The 20796-nt window shown below is 43.5% G+C and overlaps 1 protein-coding gene across 1 annotated transcript in view; it reads right to left on the minus strand.

Annotated features, from left to right (window-relative positions):
- The window catches only part of BCO1 (beta-carotene oxygenase 1), a 46231-nt gene extending 25435 nt beyond the window's left edge, over positions 1-20796 (minus strand). The window contains exons 1-3 of the mRNA XM_055000207.1: positions 20542-20796; positions 8923-9051; positions 1476-1605 (exon numbers count right to left, since the gene is read on the minus strand). Coding sequence (XP_054856182.1) covers positions 1476-1605; positions 8923-9051; positions 20542-20605 — 323 coding nt within the window. The 5' untranslated portion in view covers positions 20606-20796. The remainder of the gene's footprint in view (positions 1-1475; positions 1606-8922; positions 9052-20541) is intronic.

Genomic DNA, 20796 nt, shown 5'->3' on the forward strand with positions numbered 1-20796 from the left:
CAGCATTTTGTTCCTGTAAAGCCTGAAAGCTAAGCACGAGTCTTAAGGAGTCCTACAGAGGGGGTGGTGGTGTATATTCAAGTCCTGCCTCTTTGGCTGGCTAAGAATTAAAGAGTTGGAGGTAGATGTTCTAACAGTGCTGAGAACACTTCCAGAACCCTTGGACCTCAAGATGGCCACTGAGACAAGTCCTCTGGGGCAACAGGTAGTTCTGAGCACTGGACCCCTAGCTTATTGGAGGGCAGTGGTACCTCCCACAGTAAGAGAGGTGATATGGTTTCTTGAGAGAGACTTGCCTTCGAGGTCTGTTCAGGATCCCCCCCCTCCCCCAGTTCTTCCCTTACTGAGGAGAACCAGCAGAATAGCCCACAACAGGGTAAGAAACTGAAGCATAGCTGTGACACTGAAGGGGGTTTCCATCTTCTCCCCCACGTCATTTCCCCAGTAGAATTCCTCTCACTTCCACATGCTGTTAGTAGTGGTAAGGGGTGGGGAGAGACCGTTGCTCACAATGTATTTGTCTCCCCACAGCAATCATACCTAACGGTTACTTTGGCAGGGTGATTTTTAGGGGGAAAGGGACAGGTTAAGCCTCCTTTGCCAATCGCCACTTTTCTAATGCAATTTGCCCCCTCCCCTGTGGTGACAGCAGACTGAGGGCCAAGCTAAAAGTGACAAATGACACTTGAACGGCAAGTGAACAGACTCACATGTATTCCTCCCTGTTCCCTGTTTACATGTGATCAAGTGGAGCGCAAGTGAACAGGGAGGAATACATGTGAGTCTGTTCACTTGCTGTTCAAGCAGGGCTCATTTCGAGGAGGAATGAGCAGGAATGCAGTTCCGGCAGTTCCCCAAAGAGGTCACATGTCAGGTGGACCCGCCCACCTGACTCTTGACCATTTTGGGTCCGTTTCAGCCTGGATTGGGGCCAGAACGGCCCAGACTGGGCCTCTGACAGGTGGTGGATCACTCTCCCACTCAGCAGCGGCCTGATCTTGACCATTTTGGGCCCCTTTTTGGCCATTTTCAGCCCCTTTTGGCCATTTTGGGCCCAATTTCATCCCTGAATGGCCAGGATTGGGTCTAAAAGAGCCAGCATAGGTGATGCCAGTGGGTGTGGCATATGCAAATCAGTTAAGCTAATGACACACTGCCAGTGATGGCAAGGGGTGTGGCATATGCTAATGAGTTATGCTAATGAGTTCCTCTAGCTCTTTTTCTATGAAATGACCCCTGCGTTCACATGTCATTCATCACTTGTAGCTTGGCCCTGAGTCTTATGGGTCTCCCAGATGACAAGAAATCCCCCCAAGTCCCTTTTTTTCTATTCAGTCAGAGAGAAAGAATCCAAGAAAGGAAGACAAAAAGGAAATTGCATGAGTAAGGCACATAAAGCATTTTGACAGGGAAGCAGAAAAGAGACGTTGGAGGGGGGGGGCAGATTTCGTAAAGAACAAGCCAGCGCTGCTTACTTGGTAAATATGTTTTTGCATGGATCTGGATAGGCCATCGTTCCTAATTCTGACACCACAATTCTGTTGGCTTCGATGTTGCTGTTGTAAGTGTCGCTGCGGAGGTATTTGCTTCGATAGAAAACTTCACCTGATCATGAAGAAAATAGACTCAATAGCTTAGTTCACTGATGTGAAAAATGCAATGGGATAGGTGATGTCATTTGGCGTTTGATAACGGCAGTGAAATCATTGCTATGCCCATGCTGCCACCCCACCCCATCGTCCCTCTTTTCCTCTATGGGGTCTGTCCATGAGCATAAAGTCTACAGAGATCCCTCCCCCCGCTTTTGCTCAGCACTTCCCAGCACAGCCATGGTGTAAAGCGGCTCCACGGCTCAGCTGGGGAAAAGAGAAGAAAAGAGAAAAAAAGCAGTTAAAGAGAGGGAGAATGTGTCATTTTGGAGGCAAAGCTTGGCTCCACTGCCTTCCCGCTATTGGCTGCAGGCAGAGAGTTTACACAAATATTATGCTTGATCCATCTCAAAGGGGAAATCAAGCCATGGGGCTCATCACTGGGGCTTCTTCTGTCATTTCTTTTCCTTCTGTTTACGTATGGAGACCTTTGATTTGTGTTTTAAAAAAAAAAGCTCGGTATCTTCTAAGTGTCATATTCATGGGCAGCATAAATGAGGATTCCCTCCCCCGCACACACACATATTTACACAAATAGATTTGGATGTATGTAGTATAATAGATATGCACCATTCAACATCAAGGGAGGACCTATTGGGTTCAGTGGCAGAGCATCTCCTTGGTGTCCTTGCTTAGCATCTCCAATTAAAAGGATCAAGTAGAAATTCCTTTGCCTGAGACCCTGGAGAGACGTTGCCAGACTGAATAGACAAGACTGACCTTGAAAGACCAATGGTCCAACTGAGCAGACAGACACTTCATATATATCACCGGCAGAAATGGTAAGAAGAATAATTTCTGTGCAATAACAAAAGGGAGGAAGGGGCAGACCTCATCATGATACATCGATTGGCAGGGAATGATGATACTTTGATTGGCAATAATGAGGGGGTGAGGGGAAGAAGACTGGGATCTATGGGGAAAGACAGTACTGGGCTGCCAGAATAATGATCTGCTGTCTCTTCCAAGGATCGCTATCAATCAGCCTGGAGGCTCCTGCTGTAGTATTGTACTGGCTCTTTCCCTTTAAGGCTCACCTGCACAGGTGAGGTCAAGCTGTCCATAATTCTCATTCCAGTCCTACCAACAAAGCCGGCACTGGAGAGAGAGATAAGGAAACTGCTTTTGGAGAGGGGGGAGAAAAGAGCCACCATGGAGTCCTCACCCTTGTCCCTCATGAATAACAATCAAGTTCTTCCTTCCTAAGGTTACCAACTTCCAAGTAGGGTCTGGAGTTCTTCCAAGATTATAACTGATCTCCATACCACAGAAATTAGCTCCCCTGGAGGAAGAGACAGCTTTGGATTGTAGACTTTGAGGCATTACATCTCCACTGAGTTCCCTCCCCCAAACACCACCTCCCCAAGCTCTTCATTTCCCCAACCCTAACCCTCCACATCTTACCTTCAGATTGTTTACCTTCAGATTGCAGAAGGCACCATCTTGCCCAGTGAGATGTTTTCTGGGGCCTACTTTCTTCTCCAAAGCAAAAAGCTAAAATGCTCCAGAAATTCCTTCGGAAGATGCCAGGAAGCATCACATTTGTGTCTGGAGGGGGCACCCATTCAAAAACACCTTCCCCCATCAATAGAACGACATGGCTCTCAGCATGTTTGGTTTGCTCCTCCATGGCAGCCATTTCATGATTTATCCTACCCTTCATGGCAGCCATTTTGTGACGGTGTGCAGTAACCTTTTTCAAAATTCAAAAACTGCCCACAGGCTCAGCAAGGTTGAGGGTCTCTGACCAAACCCGGGGGGGGGAGGGCTTATAGAATCTTGGTTGCTGTTCATACTGGAACAAGGACATAGATTGAATTCTGGACGAGTTAGAAGAAAATGGGATTAGGGACTCTATCCAGAGTTACACTGGAAACTCCTAGGGGCCAGAGTAGGCTCTCTGTCTGTCTGTTGCCTATCCCTTGCCTAAATATTATGAATGTGGCTGTTCCCGATAAAGGTTGCACGAGAAACTCCCTCAAATTTCCTAGAGAGTGTAGAATTCTGAAATTCTACTTTAATAGTTTTAATATGCATTTTTTATTGTTGGTGGTCCACTGCCTTGACCGTGAATAGAAAAAGAAAATAAAGTGAGTAGAAACAGTGAGGGATAAAGGGCAAAGGGAAAGAGAGGAGGAAGGAAGAAAAAAAAGCTGGACGTTGAAAATGTAAAATGGATGGAATAAGAGATGGCTCGCCAATCTAAAAAATATTTGAAAGCGGTTGATATAATCAAAGCAGGAGAAAAGTTTCTGTTTTAATAAAAATCCCTAACAGTTTCATGTAAGTAATCACTTTTCAACCTACTGCCCACATGCAAAAAGCAGACAAATTTCACTTCATTCTGTAAAAATGCTCAATAAAACAAAGCTTATCACTAAAGAAAAAATCCTTTAAAAATCTCACCAAGAGTGAAATCCCAAGTGAAACAAACATTGGTTGCGTCTAACATACATCAGCTGTCCAAACAACAAGAGCCATGTGTGGAAAACATCTTGAACCACAAGCATATGTGACAACTTTTCAGGTGTTATGATGAATGACAAAATTCAGATAAGAAGGGATGTGGGATGGGAAGACTTAAGGAGCGCATGAGGTATTTGCTGCTAGCTAAGCCAAGGTACTACCACCTCCTGACTGCTAGTCATTCTAATGAACACACTTACACGAAACCTGTTTCACCAGCTTCCAAGCCACAGTGGCCCGGTTTTGTGCTCAGCTTTGGCAGAGAGATAGAAATCCTGCAGAATGACACAGTGTCTCAATGAAAAATAAATTGTTGTGGCTGCCTGCTTTACTAAAGTCTCCAACCGTGAGACTCGTGAAGGCCTCTCATAATATACTGACCTCTCATTGGCCACTACATAAGAGGGGACACATGAACCATTATGTTTGTCTGATGTTTGGACAAAAACGGGGCATTGTGCTTCCTTGTAGCATTGTGTTCGGCTGGTTCACTCACGCATGTTCGCACAAACCATGCCAGCATGGAGTACTGGTTAGAGTGTCAAGCTGGGATCTAGAAGACCTGGGATCAGATCCCTATTCTGACATGGAAGTTTTGTCCACCTCACAGGGATGTTGTTGTAAGAATAAAAGGGAGGCAGGAAGAACAACATTGTAAGCTGCTTTGGGTAGAAAACCAGTATTAATATCTAAATAAATATCAACATTTTGTTTGACTGGCTCACATATGTAGCAGCCAGCTTGGTGTAGGGGTTAGAATGTTGGACTATGCGTAGGAGACCCAGGTGGTTTTAAGGCTGAGGTTCTCAGTCTAACCTACCTTACAGGGTTGTTGTGAGTATAAAATGGAAGAGGGAAGACCAATTGAATGCTCCTTGAGAAGAGTAGGATAAAATGTACTAAATAAGAAAATATGTTCACTGTCTGATGATGGTAAGACTTCTCTATAAATGCAGACTATAAAGCAATTTTTTTGTTTCTAAAAATGATTAGGTGAGCTTGGTAAGAGTTTATATAATTATGAATGGTGATGTAAAGAATGTGGATGGCGAGAATTTTTTCTCAGGAGCAGCTCAATGAAGTTAATGGGCAATAGATTTAGGACAGGCAAAAGAAAAAACTTCTGAGCACAATGTCTAATTAACCGTTGGAACTCCTTGCTGGAGGATATAGAGATGGCTGTTAGGCTTACATGGCACAAATTCATGGAGGATGTTACCGTATATCCCTGTTTATTAGCATTGTTTGTGGGATGGGGAGCACGGGACGGGGAGGGGCGGGCTGTTTGTACCACTGTTGTCTGCATACTCTTTCTTGTGGATTTCCCAAGAGGAACTGATCTAATGGGCCACCATGGGAAACATGGTGTTGGATAAAATTGGCTTTTGGTTTGATCTGTAACAACAACATCAACAACAACAACCAGCATTCGATTTATATACCGCCCTTCAGGACAACTTAATGCCCACTCGGAGCAGTTTCATCTTAATGCTAGATGGTCAGCTGCTGTTAACCTGACTCTGTTTGTCCACGGGAATGTTGGATGATGTGGAAATTCCATCTGTAGTGTCATAGCCACGATGGCTTCTTTGCACGTGGAGGGCATCATTTGATGCTGGAATCATCACATGGCAAACTCGTATGCACAAAGTCCTGGGTATTATAAAGATGGTACGTAGGTACCCTTACAGACTATTGTGTCGATGCAAATATTGAGAAGCAGTGTGCCAGGAGAGAGTGTTGCTACCATTCTGAGATCAGCCTTCAGCATGACCCCTGACTTCTGTCTACATAGCACCTTGAACACACAGAGCTGCCTTATATTGAGTTAGACCATTGGTCTATGCAAGTCAGTCTTGTCTAGCTCACCAAGGTTGCAGGTGGAGGCCTTTCACCTCCTACCTGATCCTTTTAACTGGAGAAGAGACTTTTTGCATGCAAGGTTCTGCTACCAAGCCAGGGGCGTTTAAAAAACAGCCTTGCCACTGGTCTACCAAGGCCCATTTTGTCTATTCTGACTGGCAGTGGCTCTCGAACTTTATTCCCTGATCATTTTAATTGGGCTCACCAGGAATTGAACCTTGGACCTTCTGCATACAAAGCATAGGTTCTACCCTTGAGCCACAGCCTCACTTGGCATTAGCCTGGTGAGCAAGACTTTTTAGAATACTAAAATCTATAAATGGCCTTGCTGGATCAGACCAAAAACCTCATCAGCTCATCATGATGTCAGGCTAGTGACAATCACCCCACCTTGCAACAGGGAATCCTATACTTATATTTTGGTTGCGTTTTATATACCTAGGTGGCTATCAGTCATGGCTGTGTGGCGTTCCTCTGGCGCCACATCAAGCCTCCGTAAAGAGGCTTAGCTTCATTGTCTGAAGCAGGAGTACAAGACATTGCCAGTACAAACATGCTTTTGTAGGGCTCTGTAGGATTACTGACTGCCTGAACAGGCCTGCTGGTGGAAGAGAATTAAGAAGAACTCAACACAGAGCGGAACTACAAGTGACAAAAGGCACAGGTTGGACACTTGTCAGCTTCCCTCAAGTTTTGATGGGAAATGTAGGCATCCTAGTCTTGCAGCTTGGCTCTCCGACTGCTGTCCAATGGACTTTTCAACTGTCACTTGTCCAACATTCCGCCAAGCTGCCTACATTTCCCATCAAAACTTGAGGGAAGCTGACAAGTGTCCAACCTGTGCCTTTTGTCACTTGTAGTTCCGCTCACAGTCATCATGATGAGAAAGACACACAAGATTTTAAAGTCATGTGTATCACCACTTTGGAAGAAAAGGGGGCAGAAAATATTCTAAATACGTAAATAAATCAAACCTGCAAGTAAGCGATGTACAAGATGAAAAGCTATTGATTCATTTTTAATACCTCTAGGTTTAAAGTCTCATCATCCCACCGCAGCACTAGTTTCAGTATCAAGCCTCAGACCTCGAATATGTAATCTAGCGAACACAGGACTTCTGAGCACATGCAGAACATTTCTGCCATCATAGGCAGTCTCTCCCCTCCATGCATACATGTGAGTTTAGGGAAACGAGGCTGTAGGTTATTTACAGCAATCCCAAAGGCTTGGCAATTATTTTATTTGCATCATTTATAGTCTGCCTTTCTCACTGAAACTCAAAGTGGATTACATAATCTAAGTCAAATACAATCAACAGAATGAGCATCTAATAAACTAAGCAATAAGGTTTGGACTGCAGAAATCTGAGAGCAGAGCTGAAATGAGGCTGAAACAAAGCACGGGCATTAATACGACATGTTAAATGATGCAGAAATTACCTAGTATGATCATACTTGCAGCGAAAGGAAGTAAGCCTAAAGCTGGGCTACTCAAAAGCAAGTGCCATTTTATTCAGTTGGGATTACTCCCCAAGGTCAGTGTTCTTATTGCAACCCAGATTACATTTAAAAAACTGCTTTGCTCTATTGTATTGTAGGTCTACATAATCCTGCATTTTGTCCCCAAAAGAGGGCACTGCACTCCAATGCCTCCTTGAAATTTATGGGCAGGCTGAGAAGAAGATAGCCATCTCCTGTTGTCTGTCTCCATCATGTGGGTAAGTAGAGGCATGCTGCCTTTGATGATCGCAGTTCCATTTAGCTGATCTGGCTAACAGCCTTTGCTAGACTTATACAGCATGGAACTGCCATAGGGTTGCCAATCTCCAGGTGGTAAAAAAAAACCTTGGCTGCCCTCAGTAAGGACTGAAGTCAAGAATAATAGGTAGCCAGAGGGCAAATGAAGTATTCAACAACACTCTTGTTCAAGAATTCATGAATCTCTTATTGACTGGTAGGTCTAATAACACATGCAATTAATACATATGCAGTTCATACACCACTATATGTGAATTGCTTGTTGATATCACAAGAATAATACATATGCTTATAACAGAGTCCCCGCCTGAGGACCTGGGAGTGTACAGGCAGATGAAAATCAACCAGGTAAGTTTTAAAGTTGTTATTGGAGAATTTCAAAAGTAAATGTTCCTTTTTCTTCCATTTTCTCTCTCTGTAGGCAAAGAAGAATCCAAGGTGTAGATGGCAAACACCAATACAGAACAATATCTACACCTCGGATTCTTCTTTGCCTACAGAGAGAGAAAACGGAAGAAAAAGGAACATTTACTTTTGAAATTCTCCAATAACAACTTTAAAACTTACCTGGTTGATTTTCATCTGCCTGTACACTCCCGGGTCCTCAGGCGGGGACTCTGTTATAAGCATATGTATTATTCTTGTGATATCAACAAGCAATTCACATATAGTGATGTATGAACTGCATATGTATTAATTGCATGTGTTATTAGACCTACCAGTCTTAATAAGAGATTCATGAATTCTTGAACAAGAGTGTTGTTGAATACTTCATTTGCCCTCTGGCTACCTATTATTCTTGACTTCAATCTCCAGGTGGTGGCTGGAGACCTCCTGGAATTACAAGTGATCTCCAGGCCATAGAGATCAGCACCCCTGGAGAAAATGGCTGCTTTGGAGGGAGGACTGTACGGCATTATACCTCCCCTCCCCAATCCCCACCCTCTCCAGGCTCCACTGTCCAAGTCTCCAGGAATTTCCCACCTGGAGTTAACAAACCTCTTCATTAATGACCTGGAGCCTTTTCAGTGTGGTTGTTTGTGTTGTGTCCCAAATTAGATATCCATAAAACTGTTTTTGTGGGCAGTAAAGCCTCCCTACCTCCACTGTAAATTTCAGAATTTCTGTTCTGTTTTGCTACAACAGACTAACACATATACCCCTTTGGCACTGATAAACAAACCTACCGTTTTTTATCGTGAAACTGTGCAACAAAGCCATGCCATCGAACCAGTGATTATATTCACATTCTCCAATTTTATGCATGCCTGGACCATTGCGAAGAAGAACTCCCTCCATCCAGCTTGGGATCTCACCTTTCAAAAGAAAAAAGGTACATTAGAATATTCAGGCTCTGTCAGATCCAGGGCTTTTTTTCAGCAGGAACGCGTTGGAACGGAGTTCCGGCACCTCTTGAAAATGGTCACATGGCTGGTGTCTCCAGTCCCTGAGCTCCAGACAGAGGGGAGTGTAGATTGCCCTCCGCACAGCAGCACAGAGGGCAATCTAAACTCCTCTCTGTCTGGAGATCAGGGGGCGGGGCCACCGGTCATGTGACCATTTTCTCCGAGGGCAATTTAAACTTTAAAAAATTCCCCTTGTTCCAGCTGACCCAAAGTGATGTCATTGTGTGGTTTTGAGTTCCACCACTGAGTTCCACCACCTCTTTTCCCAGAAAAAAAGCCCTGCTCAGATCCAAAGACCTTTTTATTCAAGTAGCCACAAACGGGTCACCCAACAAAATGTAAAACAGCAGTGAAATTTGCAAGGCATTAAAAGCAGTAAGCAGAAGTCCAAATTTTGAGGTGCCTGTACCCCCCCATGTGTCTCCACAATGTGCCCCTCTTGGTACACAAAAGATAACATTGAGTATCAGAAGAGTGTCAAAAGGAACACTTTGCAAGTTGTAGTGACTTTTTTATACTTGATTGACTTACTGCTTGAAAAATATATGTTCTGCAGTCCTTTAGTTGAAATCAGATAATCTTGCTTTTTGTTGTTTGTTTGTAAGAAGGTATAAAAGACAGTGGAAATGTCATGTGAGACATGCATTGTCAGAATCAATTGAAGTGCATTCGTTTATTTGGGGATTTGCTTTAATAAACTTATATTTTGTTTGCCATTTGCCCTGCCTTATTGGATGCAACTTTGGTTTTATTGGGGAAAACCAAAAAATGGGTTTCTAGGGAATCTCCCTATAGCTGTGCCATGACACTTTTAGTCATACTTTGGAGCTAAAAATTTCCTGGACTCACAATTGTAGTTGTATCTGAAGAAGTGAACTGTGACTCACGAAAGCTCACACTCTTCCCCAAATTTTGTTAATCTTATAGGTGCCTGTTGGACTCAGGGGCCATTTCTACTCACCTTCATCCAGAACGCTGCGGAACGTCACAAAAAAAACGCGGAAGATAGCGTCTTCTCGCGCGAGTTTTGCGCGATGTCGCGCAAAACTCGTGCAAGAAGATGCTATCTTCCGCATTTTTTTCGCGACGTTCCACAGCGTTCTGGATGAAGGTGAGTAGTGTGGAAACGGCCTTGCTCTTTTCCTGCAAAGAAACCGAAGCGTCTATTTTACAACTGCAACAATTCCTGCCGCAAAAGTCTCCTAGAGTCTTCTGTTGGCTTTTCTTCCCAGCCTCCACTAAAAGGTGAATGGTCCTTACGTGAAATGTTAACTATGCAAGGCATTCAGGCAAAATCACCTTTGACTGTCTGACTAGGAAACGCTCAGAACCAACATCAGCCCTCCAGAAAAAACAGCAGGCAGCAACCCGTTGGGTTGCTGGGGGTATTTCATGACTGGGCCCTAATATTAGCAGCCAGTAGCACTCAAGATGCTGATTTTTAACCTACAAAACCACAAAGAGCGTGGGTCATTAAAAATGGCCAGGAGTAATAGAATAACAGGAATGAATCGTATCTGATCTGGCTTTGATTCCACGTTGATCACATGCATTCTGAATGTTCCTCCTGAGCCTTCCATTAGTCAGGTTTCTATGGACACCATGAAAGTGAGTGCGGCCTGATATGGATGGGATGCTGAGAGGTTTGAGACTTAGTGCTTGTTTGCTGGACCTGTCTCCATCCTGGCTAGACACCTGCCTGAGGAAGGCTATCTCAATGGATGGCGAAGATTAATAACAGGAATAGAGGAGTAATAGAGGCCGCCACTTTAAACTGATTCAGACCAGTCTTGTTTGCCAGGTCAGTCTTCTTGACACTGAGCAGCAGCAGCTCTCCAGGGCCTCAGGTCAAAGTCTTTTACATCACATACAATCTGATGTCGGGGATTGAACCTGGGACCTTTTGCGTGCAAAAGCAGATGTTCTACCACTGAGTAGAGATGGGCACAAAATGGGAAAAAACGAAATGAGCGTTTTGTGTTTTGTCGCATTCCACGAATCTCGAATCATGAACTTTCACAAAATGGTCCCGCTTTGCGAAATGATTTGTTAGTTTCGTGATTCGTCAGAACCCAGGGCACTTCAATGGCCCCCTTCATACCCAGAGATGCCAAACTCGCAGGGAGACTTCAGCAGGCTCTTCTCCACCCAACCTCACCTAACAAGCCAGGAAGAGCAAATGCTCTAAATGAGAATATAAGCAAAGAAAATTAAAGGAAAAAAGGTAGGTCTCAGTTAAGCTATGCCCCAGAGCCAGCAAACACACCAACTACCACAAGGAGGCAGTATAATTATCTAAATACTTATATAAATTTTTATGTATATTTCAGGCTTTTAGAAATTGTTAGAAATTTTTAAAGTGCAAAGTGCAACATGTGAATTATACAAAATATACAAGGTCATAAACAACAATACATATTCAGTCAATTCAGTCAATGAACAAGAACAAGTCATTCAAATTATAAACAGTCCAACTGGTGAGAGAAACACTTATTGTTTTCCATATGTCCTTTTCAAAGAGCAGACCATTCTCCAGATGGAAAAGGAGCTGTAATCAATCTTCAACAACAGCCTACGGGTCATGGCATTGCTCCATCGGATCTTACCAACTGGGAGTTATGATTAAGGCTTGTGAGAGACCATTTGTACAATCATGCCCGTGAAGAAGTTTGCTGTGTGAAACGGGAATTGAAAATCAGCTGGCATAATACCCGTAGGCTGTTGTTGAAGATTGATTACAGCTCCTTTTCCATCTAGAGAATGGTCTGCTCTTTGAAAAGGACATATGCTTAACAATAAGTTTAGTGTTAGGCCCCAGAGCTAGGCAATGCCCTGAGACTGGGGTTGGGTGGGTGGAGGAAAAAAGGCACCCTCACCCAACGACCTTCCCAGCAAGGCCAAGAGCTGAAAATAAGAAAGAGGCTTTTCAGTCTCTTTTAAAGCAACAGCAAATCCAGCCAAACGCTCCCAATTCCACTCTTTCACTCCAAATCCCAGCAACAGGTCCTCCCACTCCCTCTGGCTACTAGAACTGAAAAGCACGAGGCAGAGAGCTGTGCCTTATATAAGAAATGCTCACGTAGAGCAGAACAGAAGGTCTCTGGTTGGCAGACAGACCTGCCTAACAGGGTTTGGAGAGATGAGATTGGTGTTTCCATGGCTACAGAAGGCCCATCTCCTCAGTTGCCTAGGGATTAACCCCCCTGCTCCTTGCTGTATAGGGCAGAATGGAAGCTCTCCAGTTGGCAGGGAGAGCTGCCTATCAAGGTTATGTGGGCTAAGATTGGGGTTTCCAATGGCAACAAAAGGTCTGCAGACATTCGGGGCCTATGTTGCCTAGGAAATCAATGGATCAACACCAGCCTGTCTGGCACCATGAATCATTCACGAATTGAACAAATTGGCCCAAAAGTCATGAATTTTGTGAAAACTGCAGCCCCACGAAACACATTTCATGAAACACGAATTAAATTAAACCTTTCTTCCCAGTAATTATGGTTCTGATCCATATTGCTCCATCACACCTACTTTTTAACACACATTTCAGATCAAGAGTTCCAGAGCTCTACAATCAAATATGGTTTGACCCTTGCACTCCTTCTTTTGAAAAGATGAAAGCTGTGGTGATGCCCTTCTTACAGCTGCACCTCAGTTGTGACTTACAACTTCCCAGTCACTCATCCTGTGCTTGGAATTATTGCATGGAAGAAAAATAGGGATGGTGCCATGTTTTATTATGACAAGCAACCTCTGACAAAGTACCCCCTCTTTGCACAGATTTTCAAGGAGCAAAAGCCTGGCCCTCAATTGGATATGGTTACTGTTACGATCCTTTTTATTTCTCCGTTAGATTTTCCCTTTGACCCTCTTCCTTCACCCTCTGGGTAGATTGCTGTCACCAGGAATTATATCCCAAAATATTTTATTTAAATTTCCCCTTTAATAACATGCTCAAGCATTATGCTCCTTTGTGGGACTATGTGGCTCTGAGGAAAGGAATGGGATATAGGAATAGTACATACTCTGGGATGGAAAAAAAGAAAATAAACATTTCTTTTTACAAGAAGCGTATCAGTTTCACACTATTACTTAAGCTTAATGGTTTCAAAGATAGTTCTCAGTTCTTAAAGTTTCTCTTTATAGGCTCAGTCACACAGATATACATAAACTTTCTCTCTCAGTCGCATGCGCACACATAGTTTGCCTGCTTCAGCTAGACCAATCTCTCACTTAAATATATATAGACTTTCTCAGGCACATACAGTCTGTCTACTTCAAACAGAATGAATGTTACTCTCAGACACATAGAGTTCAGGCTGCACACAGCTTGCTTGTCTAAAGTTTGGTGTAGTGGTTAAAAGCCAGTTTGGTGTAGTGGTTAAGAGTGCGGGACTCTAATCGGGAGAGCCGAGTTTGATTCCCCACTCCTCCAGTTGAAGCCAGCTGGGTGGCCTTGGGCTATTCACAGTTCTCTGGAGCAATCTCAGCGCCACCCACCTCACAGGGTGTTTTGTTGTAGGGATAATATTGACATACTTTGTAAACCACTCTGAGTGGGCATTAAGTTGTCCTGAAGGGCAGTATATAAATCGAATGTTATTATTAATGTTATTAAACCAGAAAGCTGAATGAATCTTCTCTTCACTCAGTAACTAAAAACAGCAGTTCACTCCACTCACATTCTCAGGGCCAAGCTACACATGACGAATGACAATTGAACGGCAAGTGGATTGAGTGGAGGGCAAGTGAACAGGGAGAAATACACTTGCTGTTCAAGTGTCATTCGTCATGTGTAGCTTGGCCCTCAGTCATCAGCCAATCATATTACTCACTCATCTCTCTCTTTCACTTCTGCTCTTCATCTGTGCCACACTAAGCATTTAAAGAGACACACACACACACACTTAAAATCATTACAGTTTCCCTCTAAGATCACCACTGTTCTTAATGAAGATTGTAAGTTTGAACAGGAGCAGAATTAGACAGTGGAGTATACTCAACCTGTTTTTTCACTGGTGAAAAAGGGAGGGGGGTTAATTTACCAAAAGTTATGCTGTGGATCGTGAGACCTACATAGAAAAAAAGATGAAATGAGACAAGGGATATAGTACAGAGAGGAATTTTTAATTTATGTTATCTATTTGCTTTAGCTATGCCCCACCTTTCTTTCCAATGAAGACTCAACACGACTTACATTGTTTTCCTCTCCTTGATTTTATCCTCACAACAACCCTGTGAGGTAGGTTAGGCTGAGAAAGTATGCCTGGACAAAGCTCACCCAGCAAGCTTCCATGGCAGAGTGGGGATTCAAACCTGGGCCTCCCAGATTCTAGTCTGACACTCTACCCACGAACACCAAGCCAGCTCTCTATAAGTTACACCTACATGGCTAAACTGGTAATATTTCCCCAGATCATCTGGGCCACCTCCTTAACAAGTGACCCTTGCTCAGCTGATTGCTTATAAATCATGGAACACGTTCAACTGGCAATGTCCTTTATCATCTTTGTACTTTACATTGCGAAGGAAGATTGCTGAAATTATCCTTTTCAAGATAAAGAATCACAGAGGATATTGACTTGTTCAAGGGTACGTAGGGAGTCCATGTTAGGCTGCCCCATCTCCAAAAAGTATACCTTGGAGCTGGAAAATGGCAAGCCAAAGAATCAAAGGTCTGGAGAGCTTCCCCTAAGAAGAAAGGCTAAAGAGTTTGGGGCATTTTCATTTAAAAAATCAGATTAAAGGAAAGACATAATAGGAGTTTATAAAATCATGTAAGGCATGACAAAAAGTGGAGAGAGATTTCCTCATCCTCTCCCGAGGTTGAGGTCACTCAATAAAATCAGTTGTTGATAGATCCAAAAGAAAACATCATATCACAGGACACATACAGAATTTATGGTATTTGCTGCCCAAAGATGACTGCTGGCTTGGGTGGCTTAAACAGGAGACTAGATAAATTTGTGGAGGATAGTTCTATCAATAGCCATCAGGCTCAGCTAAAAAAACCTCCAGGTTTCGAGGCAGTGTACCACAGAAGCAGTTTCTGGATGGTAGGGTTGCTCTCTTTGACCTTCTTGTGGGCTCATGGAAGCATTTAGCTGGCTGGTGTAGAAAATAGGGCACAACGCTGATCTAAGTGGACCTCACATCTGATCCAGCAGAATTCTTCTTACGTACTTAACTTGGATGCAGATTTGGGAATTATCTGCAATTAAGAAGATGCTAAAGAATCCCTCTAAGTCAATGAGTGAGCTGAGCATTGGAGAAAGACCAACTTCTAGGCCAGATCCTGAAGCAGTAAAGGCATGAGAGAGAAGAACTTGCAATCCAGGGAAAGATGGGAAGGGATAAGACTCATATTTGGCCCGGTGGTTGGATCATTGCTGAGACATTGATAACTCCTCAAGGATACCCTAGAATTCAGTCACAGCAACCAGTGGTTTGTAGCCAAACAGGTCCCTCTGCACTGGACCCCTCCATGGTGCCTGGATCTAGCTCAGCTATAAATCCCCTTCCCTGTAGCCTCACACCAAGTCATGCTGGGATCCAGCTGATTTAAGTCTATCCATCCTGCTTCCAACCACCAGCAATAGAGCCATTAGAGAGGAAGGACAAGAATCTGCAAAGAACTCCTCCACAGGTCAACCGAGGATTCCTTCCCTATGGAATGTTTACATTCCATTAAGACAGATAAGTAGGTTTCATTTTTAATTCCTGTGAACCATTTTAGGAGCCAGGTTGAGTTGAAAAATGGGATTAAAATAATAACAATTCTGTGCTCTAGTTAAGGACCCCTTCATAAACCCCCTTGTATAGTGGTGTCATTTTTACAGTTTCTCCCTTTCCCATTCTTAAAACTCTGCATTGCATGATGCATCATGGTAAATAAACCATAATGCTTAAATTATTATTGATTATCTATAAACAATATTGAGAAAAGTTTAAAGAAGTCAAGATTAGACATGGGCATGAACAGCAAGACGAACAGAAAAAACTCACGAACAGCCCAATCTGCTGTTTGCGAGCAAGCTATTTGTGAGGCCCCATCCTAAATGAACAGGTGGTCGTTAAAAGCCTTGTTCATTGCCTTGGGCAGCCATTCAGCAAGCCAGACAGTCCGGGGCCTGCTGCAATCAATCCCCTTGGCAACCGGAGGCAGGGAGGGACTGAACTCTGTCTGAACTTCTTCTGGCTTTCCTTGTGGCTTTAACCCTTCAAAGTACTTCCAGCAGAGAGTCCCATTTTTGCCACTGTGAAGAGAAAATGATAGCCAACGGGGAGACCCATGGATCATGCCTTTCCCGGGGTACAATCTCTCTGAAACTTGGGGGGGGGGTCTTCAGAGGACAGTGAGGACTATGTCCCCTGCAAATTTGGTGGGTATTGAACATTGGGAAGGTCAGTTTGTGGGATGTTTAAAGGGCCCTGCTCCTTGCACATGGCAGGAAAGGGCCCTTTAAACTGTCAGCTGGCAGGCAGCAGGGGGGAATCCCCCCGGCCACCTGCCAGCTGATAGTTTAAAGGGATCTTTTAAGGGCCAGGTAAGTGGTTTTGAGGGGGGGGGCTAAGTGGGAGGGGGTGGTTCTAGCCTCCATGAACAACGAACAACAAACATGTCCGGAACAGTCCATGTTCATCCATGTTCATTGTTCATTGTTCGTGGATGGCACCAAACGATGAACAGGGTGTTCGGGTTTTTTTCCCCGTTCGTGCCCATGTCTAGTTGAGATACACCAAAGAGTAATGAGTAGTGATCTGGTTTGTAGACAATTGAACTCCTGCAAAGACAGAAGGGTATAAGGGTTCCTGCAAAGATAATTCTTATCTTTGCTTATCATTGCGGGAAAAACAGTCAACCCATTGGTTATAATTACTAGTGGGAAATAAGGCTTCCTAAACCAAAAGGCTAATTAGATATTAAAAGTGTGATCCTAAGCTGAGTTAGCCCCTTCTAAGTCCACTGAAGTCAATGAGCTTAAATTTGTTTCGGATCACACTGTAAAAGTCTCCCAGTGGCACTTACTTTTATATAAATCCCCAGTGAGTTAAATTCTGCTAATAATGTCAATATAAAAGCTACACAATGTAATGAAACGTCAAACGTGTCAGAATTTATGTCAGCAATATCACCAATCTATTGCTTGTAATGGAAAGCATGAAGTGTAGGCCAAGATCGAAAAGAATTGTGAAATTAGCTTTATTAATCCAAGGGGCCTTTAAATTTGATTTCCTAGCAAAGCAGCTCCCCTCCCCCCCCCCCCCCGCATTGCTTCCTGGCTATTTTTTTTAAAATAAAGAAAAAAAGCATAATAATTCTACTGGCACTTGCCTTGTATGTAAATGTAATGTTTTGTGTTTTAAAGCTTGCCTTGGACCTTTATTACAGCATCTCCTTATGTTACCTTCAGCTTTTACCTCAGGAGGGCTCTGGTCACAACAACCAGCACTCCTTTTTTCTCCACACACACAGAGGTTTGGGTGTTCTCACTTTACCCAGGCATTTCCCCTCCAGAACACCTTCCCTTGGGGGTTTGAATCCTAACAGTGCTTGTAGCATTTTGCCCCCTTTGTGTGACCTGTGTAATATATTACTACCTCTCAGACTTCCTCAGTATTCCCAAAAGGTTTTCACTGCCACCAAAGGCTTTTGCCTTACATCTCTTCAGTAGAGTTGCTAGATCTCCTTACCCTCCTGGCGGAAGTGGACTGACACTTACTGGATGTCTCTTCATTGTGTGCGTGCAAAGTGCTGCTGGCGGACTGGGCAATTGGTGGACGAGGGGGCAAATCCCTGGGAGTTTGCCTGTCAACTATGGGCACCTGGGAACCCTAAAGCTCACACTCAGTTTGCCTGACTTAGAATTCAGGCACCATACAAATTCACTGAACTTGACATAATGAACACTTTTTCTCAGCGCTCTGACTAAACATTACAGTTTACTCTGCCCTGGAGGGTACAGCTACCATCCAGACACAGCATTTATCCATCCAGCACCCCTCCAGCTCCTTCTTCCTTCAGAGACCTGCATTTCAACCCATAGTAACCAATATTCAAAACCCTGATATTAATATTCACAAACTTATTTACATGAAAGCATTACATTAATGTAATTAGAGCATAGGAATATAAGTAGAGTCCTGATAGACCAATGGTCCATCTACATGAGCATACTTCCAAGTTGATATACCCAAGTCTGAAGTTCCCAATTAGCGTTGTTAAAAGCCTGGAGAAAAATGTCCTGTCCCTTTCACAGAACCTCTGCTGTAGCGTAGTGGTTAAGTGGTTGGGCTGTGAATCAGCATGTTGCTGGTTTGAATCCCACTACTGCCCTGAGCTCGGTAGGTGGCTTTGGAAGTATGTTCTCAGCCCCAGCTCCCCAGCTGTATTGTGCGGATTATAATAACAGCACTGAACTTGTTCACTGCTCTGAATGGGGCACTGATCTGTCTGGACATGTGGTATATAAACCAAGTTGCTGCTGTTGTTGTGGGGAAAGGGGTAGTTGAAGCTTTCCTTGGCGTGCAGGTAATAACACCGCCTGCTAAATAACAGCCTCTTAAGCTTTATTAAAGGAACAGGACTTTGTTTTAAGATCCACTGCATTCTTTTCTCCCCTTTCTGTGTCGGGATGCCTGCTTCTCTCCGTGCAGGTCTGTTTCATGGCCCTGCCTTTTCTTTACTAAAGTTTTGTGCCTTGAAGGGTACATCCTGATCAGATCGTCCATTTTGCAAAGTGTGTCGCAGACTGTTTCCCCCCTCATTTGGCTCCATTTTTCTTTCAGTTAAGTCTGTCCCTCCAGAATTTTTTTCTGGATTGTGATTTCTTGTAATCCTTTTATCCTTTTCCACTCAAAATATCCCATCTGCTTTAATTAGTAACTCAGTCATTATTTTAGACATTTCTTGCAAATTAGCCAGTACCTCTTCTTCCCAAGAAGCCATTTCAGAAAGTGGTAAAAAGCTTTGTTTTGGTTAATTATATTCAAAGATTTATAGCATTCCAGCAATTGCTGAGAGAGTTTCTTTAAAATTCCTCTCCCGTCTCTGCCCCTCTCAGCTCGCTTGGGCAGCCACGCGCAATTAAGCTGAATTGCCCCCGTAAAACCATGAATCTGTCCACTTACTTGATGGAAGGCTGTGGGGGTCAGTTAAGCTCTCTTAGAATTATTTTTTTATCTGTCTTGTTAAGAATCTGCTTGATTTGCTGTGGTTTCTTTCGGCCTGTTGGACTCCCGGACTTGTTTTTCTCCAGGCAGTTGGCAAGCCTGCTTACAATATATCTTTTCTATGAAATGTGTGTGTAAGTGAGTGTGTGTTTGTGTTTGTATGAGAGTGAGCAAGAGAGAGCGAGCAAGAAAGAGAAAGCAATGTTTAGGGCGGGTAGTTTTGAGCTGAGAGAAAAGCAGGGAAGACGGAGATAAGCAACCATGGACCCTCTTTCTATATGGGGTTATTTTTTATTAAACCTCCATGGGTCAAAGCTCCATGGAGGGAGTGACTCACAAAACCTGGAATCTGTTTGAGCTCACAATGACAGTTTCATTTTTTAAAATTGAGAAAATTAAAAAGCAATACAAAAACACTCTCCTGCACAGAGAATTTTTAACAAAAGTTTTAACTTCCCATGGAAATATAAAGCAACAATATTGCATGTATGAACGAATGTTTCTGGTCACAAATACAAAGATTAAAGCTTCACTCCTGTGCATATTTACTTGGGACTAATCCCCACTGAATTTAGGGGAGCTTACTTTTGAGCAGACATGCCTAGTATGGCACAGTGATACTTTTTAACTGAAGCAGGCCTGGAGAAAAATATTCTGTTCCTTTCAGTGAGGCAGGTATAGAAGTGGGTAGGAGAAACTTTTCCTGGCATGGAGATAGATAGCATCCCATTAAACTTCTATAAAAAGGACAGGACACTTTCTCCACTAATAAACTGCCTTAGATCCTTATTCTTAACCTGGGGTTAATACCTCACTCTTAACCAATTCCACAGGATGGTACCTCTCCGCATATAATTAAAAGTGTTCTTGTCTTCCTGCACTCATTTAAATGTGGAGATATTGACATAATGAACCAAACAAAAATGAACTTTTCCAGGTTTCTATGCTTGGAAGTTTTTACTGCTTGGATTTGTTCTTAACTGCACCCTTGAGCTAACAGCGATCTGACTGCAACCACCCCATTCTGAACCAAACACACACGCGCGCCTGAGGAATTTAAGTTGCACTGAGCCCAGAAGGAAATTCCTTTTGTAGGGAATAGATCAGAGGGGGAAAAAATGCAAGCCTTCAAAAGAACCAGTCAGGTCCAGGTCAGAGAAACTAGCTGTGCGGTGGTGCAAAAGCGCTCTTCACCTTGGATCCTGCCGAGCAGCCCTTCCCCTCCCTTACCGTGCACTTTTGCCTGGATGGGCTCCGGGTGTTCCTGTTTATTTTTGCAGAAAATTCTTTCCATTCTGTCTCCAGGGGCCGTCTCAGTAGTACTGTGTGTGGAGTTCTCCTCTCTTTCACCTAAGGGCAGGGAAGGGTTTTGGTTTCCCTTTATTTTGAATTTATCTTTGCAGAACCAGAGAAGGAACTGCCAGCTAAGTGCAAGTGGCTGAAAGTTTATTGCCCAGTTTCTGCTAGCTGAACCTTAACCATTAT

This window comes from Eublepharis macularius, chromosome 16 (genome assembly GCF_028583425.1).
Source record: "Eublepharis macularius isolate TG4126 chromosome 16, MPM_Emac_v1.0, whole genome shotgun sequence".
In the NCBI taxonomy this organism is placed as follows: domain Eukaryota; kingdom Metazoa; phylum Chordata; class Lepidosauria; order Squamata; family Eublepharidae; genus Eublepharis; species Eublepharis macularius.